General features: G+C 43.5%; 1 protein-coding gene across 1 annotated transcript in view; it reads right to left on the bottom strand.

Annotated features, from left to right (window-relative positions):
- Positions 1–328: 328 nt before the first annotated feature.
- The window catches only part of PTPRO (protein tyrosine phosphatase receptor type O), a 107,444-nt gene continuing 100,208 nt past the window's right edge, over positions 329–7,564 (bottom strand). The window contains exons 25-26 of the mRNA XM_047066330.1: positions 5,399–5,534; positions 329–433 (exon numbers count right to left, since the gene is read on the bottom strand). Of these exons, the coding sequence (XP_046922286.1) occupies positions 329–433; positions 5,399–5,534 (241 nt within the window). The remainder of the gene's footprint in view (positions 434–5,398; positions 5,535–7,564) is intronic.

Raw genomic sequence — 7,564 nt, 5'->3', positions numbered from 1 at the left:
CTTGTAATCAATAAAACATTTGCACAAAATATCTAGATAGAGTTGGGTGAGAGTATCCTGACATTTCGTGCATGGATCCAGTATCAGAACAATTTAAACTTCAGGTGGAGAGAATGAAGGTCATGTCACAAGGAGTTGCTGAAGCCCCTAATGTCACACTTACCAACCCGGGTACATGGAAGCTCTAAGATCTGCAATGGTATTAATCTCGCCCTGTGACCCCACTCGTGGGGGCAGAATCCATACAACTGGTGACTGCTGCCTTTTGTTGTTCTAAGACAGAGTGCCCGTGATGGCCTTTTCTCTACTTACTGCTCCGGGTTCTGAACTAGGACTTGCTAACATTCTCGTAGATGACGTCACTGATGCAGAACTGTTGTTTCTTCTTCGTCCACATCAGCTGCACACACTGATGGATAAAAATGTACTGCTCCTGGTGCATAGGACAAAAACGTGTTTCAGAACAAGATATTTTTGTGCAAACACGTGCCAAGACAGACTATTTTAATCCTATGGCAGGATTAAATACCATGATGTCAAAAAACAAGTTCCATTATTTCTGAAATAATTTTATCACTAGGAAATCCAAGAGAATCCACCGTAAAAATATTCTGATTAATAATAGAGTTTACGTAATCACCGCTTAATGTTAAAGAAAATGTCCAATCGATAAATCATGGGCCTCTTTTGAAAAAAAAAATAGCGTATCACTTCATAATATACACCAAAATAAAATCGAGGAAGTTTACTAAATTAAGCCATAAAAATATAGGGGGGGGGAATATAGGTTAATTTTTCTCTGATTCCTTTTAGGAAGGACTTTCTAAACTTCAAAACGATGTAACAAATTACAAATGAAACTTTGAAAGCACTGTATATGAAACAAAGTGAAAAGAATAAAATAAAGGTCAAACCAGAAACTGGGAGAGAAAATTATTTTCTAGAATTATGACGAAAGGTCGATACCTTTACTTTTCTTTAAAATTCCTCCAATCAGTAACACACACACTTAAACTGACAAAATATATCGACAATTAGACCAAATATTCCTAGAAGGCAGGGACTGTATCTTTTTATTCCTAATGTCTAGCACTCAGCTTGTGCTTAGTAAATATTTTCTGAAGTAAACCGAGGAAATATTAAACCATAAGCAAAAAATGGCGACATAATAAAAAAATGTAAATTCAAACAATTGGTTTTCATCCATGATGTGAGCAAAACCGAAGGGGAAAAGTCACATTCAATGATAACTTGAGCTTGTTGAAGCCGTCGTTTTCATCTGTGGTTGGCAGAAGTATTATTAATAAAGTGCTAATAAGTGACACTCTGGACGCAGATAGTAAACAAGTGGGAAAAGAGCCCAATTAATGTTCTATTAAAAGGAGAATGGTTTAAATAAGTTACAGCAGATCTATACTGAAACACTATTCAGTCTTTAAAATGAGATTTGTAGAATTTTGGACAATTTGGGATGATAGATACACAGAGCAAAATGTTAGGTGGAAAATTAGAATGTAAAATTAGCATATGTATATGTAGCATCGAAGCACAACTGGATGAAAGTTATACTTGACTGAAGATGGAGATGAAATGCATCAGCATATGGAGAGTAGCTGTCTTAGTGCCATGAAATCAAAGAAACTTCATGATCTTTCTACTTTGTCTTCATTGCCTAGAGCATCTCTGTAAGTAATACCATTAGAAATAACCTTGAAATAAAAACCAGTCATGGTATTCGCAGGATTTAAGGAGTCTTTTGTATAACTTTATAAAAGATAGGTTAATGCTTCAAACCTCACTGAGTTGATACCTAAGCCCAATCTGTATTTTTCAACAAGCTTTGGAAAAATTACATTCCCTTATTTTTAAAATTTTTTTATTATTTTTTTTAATTTTTTTTTAACATTTATTTATTTTTGAGACAGAGAGAGACACAACATGAACGGGGGAGGAGCAGAGAGAGAGGGAGACACAGAATCGGAAGCAGGCTCCAGGCTCCGAGCCATCAGCCCAGAGCCTGACGCAGGGCTCGAACTCACGGACTGTGAGATCGTGACCTGAGTCGAAGTCGGACGCTTAACCGACTGAGCCACCCAGGCGCCCCTAAAATTTTTTTATTATTTTTGAGAGAGAGAGAGAGAGAGAGAGAGAGAGAGAGCCCAAACAGGGGAGGGGCAGAGAGAGAGGGAGACACAGAATCCAAAGTAGGCTCCAGGCTCTGAGCTGTCAGCACAGAGCCTGACGCAGGGCTCGAACTCATGAACCTGAGCTGAAGTCGGACACTTAGCTGACTGAGCCACCCAGGCGCCCCATATATTCCCTTATTTTGTGATAATATCAATAACTGGCTACCTCTTCTCATTATCACACACCACTCCGTTGTTTCTGGTGTTGTGTCAGGCACTGGGCACAGTTAAGGCCAGAAACTGCCTGGCTCTTCAGTGCGTAACCGTTCAGTGGCCAAACTTGGGTGTCAAAAAATTAAAAAAAAAAAAAAAAAAGTAGACAGACCACAGGCAAAGTAAATAAAAGACTATTTACAGACACATCCTTGAGGGCCCCTGAGATGTCTAAGCTGCCGATCAGGAGAATGGCTGCTCAAAGCAAAGCCGTCACTGACCTCCAGGGAAAGCCTATTAGAAGAAAATCAAACAAAACGTTTGATAAAAATAGAAGAGAGCCCAGGAGAGGTGAATGCCATCCATACAGAGCCCTTTACAGTTTCACCGTGCTTGTCTAGGTGATATTTCCATGATGTGTGCTGTACGATTCACAAATGCATCATTCACATTTTACAGATGATGGAGGGCCTGTGAGAGGTGAAGGGGGTTGTACAGAGGCCAGGCCCTCACGGGGTCTCACCCCACCACCCCTACTCTCTAACTGCCCTTCCTGCTCTTGTGGAGAGGCCCAGACCACGTGCCCGGTCAGTTGGGAAAAGGCAAGAGGGCATGCCAACACTGCAGACCATGCAGCATGTTGCCGGGACGTGAAATGTGCATCTCAGGACACAGCTGTTTTAACCGGTAACTTCTGCAATTGCTTGAGTGGGGCGGGGTGGTGGAATGGAGATGGCGGGTAGTCTAGAGGAGGCAGGAAAATTAGAAACCAGCCACGGGAGGAAACCCGGTACACAGCACGCAGGCGGTTTATAGAGAGAGAATCCGAACTGGCCTCTTGAAAATCATTAGTGTCAACGGGGTACTGTGGGATGATAAAGCTGAAGAAAATAATTGTTTGACTCTGCTCCTTACGTGTTAACATCAGTCAAGTAGAAGACAGAAGGTCTGGGGGGTATGAACGGGCTCAAGAAGGATGTTAGGAAAACCCTAACATTCAAAATACAGGCTGAACCATGATGAGCATAGAAGCCATGAAAAATAAAGGTAAATGGACAAGATGTTTCAGACGTAACTAACAAAATGGAGATAAATAAGTAACTCCAACTAGAAAGCATCCATTGCAGAATCCTGAGGGAACTCAAGAAGCTGGAACAGTTGGAAAAAATCAGTAACCTGTGGTGACCTCCGCCTCTTTTACTGACTGAGTTTTCCCACAAGAGTTCAGGGAAGGGATGCTGTACTTTAAAAAGACCGTTTCCCTGGAGATGTCAACCTAAAATGCTGCCCCAAACAAAGAAGCCAAACAACCAAAATGCGGGGCCAGAGCGTTAGGGAGAAAAACAAAATACTTCCTCAGCTCTGCAGAGAGGCACATGGAGGCTGCTCTAGCTTTGTGCGATTACCACATGTGAGCAAAGATAATGGCGCTGAGAACTGGATGGAGGGTCGGCCATGTGAAGGTAGTTTTTAAAAGGGGATTAAGATTCTGTAATTGGGAAAGCCATAGGCAAACAGGCTATAATCAAAGTCTATAAAGTTATAAGAGGCATAAATTAAGTCAATGGGGCAGACAATTCATCACATCCAAAATACTTAAAATAAGGAGTGGCCCTTTGAAGGCTGGGGATTACTATACATAATGGGGACATTTTAAACCACATATGAGGATGTAAATTTATAGAAGTGGAAACCAAAAATATGGACCGATTCATAAAGCACTGTTTAATCACTAGGTAGTGGGCTTCTCTGGGGAACCAGCACATTTCAAGCTTATGATAAGGAGGTAATATTAGTTCACATCCCCACCACTGTAAATTAGAAGGCAGCAGAGCTGGGATGTGAGTGGGTTCAAGGAAGTGAGGAAGCAAACACATCATCAATGAGGCACCTGCGTGTGAATGGGTCACTCTTTCCAAAGTGGTATGATCTTGCTATAGCTCAGAAATAAATACCATCCATCGGCTGTGTCCAGCCTTGGAAAGGTGGGAGTGGGGAGGCAGGAGAGCAAACAGAGGCAGAGGAGAAAAACCCGGGCACTAACAGCAGCCATGGCTGCACGCTTTTTGAGTTAGACTGACATCTAGTGGTGCACCGTAGAAAAAGCAGGAAAAAGACTAAGGCAGCATTTAGTCTGGAAATGGAATACGAGGTCAGGCCTGGTTGTGTTGTACTCTACAAGCATTCCTCTTGCACACCCTTGGGGGAAAAAAGGGATTATTGTAAGCTGGAAGCTAAGAAGTCGCGACTATGGTTTGGTGATTAGGATCAGGAACAAGCTATTGTGTGTAGGCTTCGGGGCGCCCCCAGGTGCACACCTGTTGCTGTTTGGAGGCAGTGTGTGTTGTGTGGTGGCAGCGGCCCGGGGCTGCCACTCCAGCCAGGGTGCATTCTGAGGCTTGCAGGGAGGAGAAGGCTTGGCTGAAGAGGAGGAGGAGGGAGCATATAACACCGCTGGATATTTCTGGGGGATGTTCCCTTGTTGTTACAATGATAAATCCATTCATTTAGACCAAGGGAACTGGCTGCACAGCTAGGTTGGGAGCTGGAAAGCCTTAAAATCATAAGGGGGACAGGAAGCATAAATCAGCCCTTGATCATCATCAAAAGTGCATTGGGACAGAGGGTTATGGAGGACAAACTAATGCCAAACTAACTGAACCAAATCTAGCATTTCAAGTATGAATTAAATCACGTCAGTTCCATAGTCCCCACTCGGTGGTATTTACCCAGATTGGCTGTCACCTTCACTGAACTCTCAGTCTGTTCAAAGAGGCTTTATTCCATTATAGATATCGTAGATACATCCACGTGCTCTGGATTATGAAGGCATATGATGCCAACAACAGTGCCAGCTCTATGCACTGAAGAGATTGCTAGATGCTAGTATCTTTTTTTTTTTTAATACCCTGAAGCAGTTTGAACATGCACAATAAAAAACTGGGACTAGTGGATGCAGAAAAAAAAATGGACACAACAGTTTTGAAACATGAGATTGAATAATGAGAAGTTTCTCATTCCAGGGCAAATTTGAAAATGCGTATTGATTCTGCTCCTACCTCCGTCTGCACCATAGACATCCGGTATGATCGCATTTCGGACACCAGCCCTAAGATGTCGACAAACTCGTGATCCCGAATGTGCTGCAAGAGCCTGTCCAGGGCAATGAATGTTCCTGTCCGTCCCACTCCAGCACTGCAAAAGAGTGTTCAGACAACATATTCCTCAGACATATTCCTCTGTGCTGTTGCAAACAAACTGGCAATTTAAAACCCCCCAAACTACAGGTGGCACCACTGAGAAAAGGGAAGAACTCCTGAGAGTATTTTCCTAACCGATTTTGAAGTGTGCAGTTGTGGTCCGGGGTGTCGTTCGATGGCACATTTCTGACTATCCCTGCCACCTCGCTTAAGGAGATGTGGGTCTGCACTGCCTCACACACACCCTCTCTCCCGCAGGGCCCTCTGCTTCCGGAGGAAAGTGATGATTCCACGTAGAGCCTGTTGGAGAGCTGATACACATAAACAGTTGCAGCGTTCTGCGTAACCTCAGAGTTAGGCGCACACACCCTGCTGGAAAGTCGGCTTGAGATGCCACACACCAGCTCTAGCTCTGGGGCCATAGCAACTTGTGTGCCGTCAGGCCTAAGTTGAGTTCTCCATCCCAGACCTTCCTTACAGCACACCGGCCATTCTGGTGGGTCCTGGGCCTGCTTCCGTCTCCCAGCGATCTTTTAGATAGTTGCCTCCAAATCACATTTGATATTTGGACTCAGTCTCTTCCAGTCCTCAAATCCCAGGGCTCAGAGAGCGGAACAAAGTGGAGCGAGTGACTGACACTGACCGCCGCCCACCGGCGGTCAGGAGAGCCCCCAGCTCTACATTCAAGTCAGCTCTTCTCCCCCAACCACTGAGAGGCTGCGGATTGTGAATTATGGTAAAATGAGAAAAAAGAAAGTCTCTGCTGGGAGAGAAATCCAACACTAGAAGCCTCGAGTTCAGAGATTGCTTTTCTACAAGACAACTCTTCCCTCCTAAGACTTACTGTCTAAGAGAAAACGTTCTGCCTCTGGGTGAGCACCCATAAAGTCACATCCAGAGCTGTGGCTGCTTCCTGCTTGGAAAGGAACCACGAGTTTGACCGCGTGGTTGAGCACTTTTATTATCTGCTCATGGGAAGAATGGTGTTGAAACTAGATAATGTTGTCTGGTGACGCCTGTGAACATGTGAGATGAACTCACGCAAGAATATCCTCCCTGATCCCAAACTGGGTAGCTTACAAAGTGTTTTTCTTTCTGGACAGACACAGACACATACTTCTCTTTCTCTGTCCCCACCCCTCCCCCCCACCTCTCTCTCTCTCTCATACACACACACACACACACGCACACACACACTCCCCTAGCCATTCTGGTTCACAAAGGCCAAGGTGTTAGACCCAGGATTATAGACTTATTTACTTAGGTTGACATGGCTACCAGTGCCTTCTCTAACATCCCCATTCCATTTCTATCTGTGGCATACAGTGGGAACATATTTATATCCCATGCTCTTTGGGGGTTGCATAAAAATTTTGCAACGAAATCATGTCAGACTGATGGATTTTGATGGAGATTTGGTTCACTTGGTGAGAAAGAAAGCTTAAATTCAAAGATAATGTTTCTCCTAAGGAATTAGTGTGGCCCTTGTTTTTGGATAATGTGCTAGATCATACAACCCCTTTCATTTGAGCTGTCTAGAAATTCAGAGACAATCTCTAAGAGCAATCATGGCAAATGTCTATCTGAATGAGCTGAATACTTTCATTTCTCCTTTCCCTCATCTTGCTTTTATGTCTATTAATATTATTCTGGGCTGTGATCGGCTATTTTTAATCTGCCCTTGCAGTTGGCCATGTTACAAACCACTTGGGATCTCTCATAGGCTGGGGGTAATTTCACACAGTACCTAAAGGCACGACCTTTAGAGACCGTGCACCTGGAGTTGAGTCCTAACCCCTCCACGTTCTGGCTGCACGAATTTGAGCAAGTCCCTTAACCTCCCCACTTCTTTCTTTCAGCTGAGAATGAGAATAAAAATATCTATCTCATAGGCTATAGGAGATAGGAAAAGCCACGTTATAAGTAAATTGTGTACCTAGTAAGGTATCAGTGAGTTGTAAATGTTATAGATTCATAATTCATTTAATCGTTAATTCACTGTGCTCAGGGATTTATGGACTGGTG

The sequence above is a fragment of the Lynx rufus genome, unplaced genomic scaffold, assembly GCF_022079265.1.
Source record: "Lynx rufus isolate CCGP_SWC_20201006 ecotype Redwood Valley unplaced genomic scaffold, mLynRuf1.p SCAF_7, whole genome shotgun sequence".
NCBI classification, from domain to species: Eukaryota; Metazoa; Chordata; class Mammalia; order Carnivora; family Felidae; genus Lynx; species Lynx rufus.
Note: the sequence above shows the minus strand (reverse complement) of the source record. Positions and strands in the feature narration are given on the sequence as shown.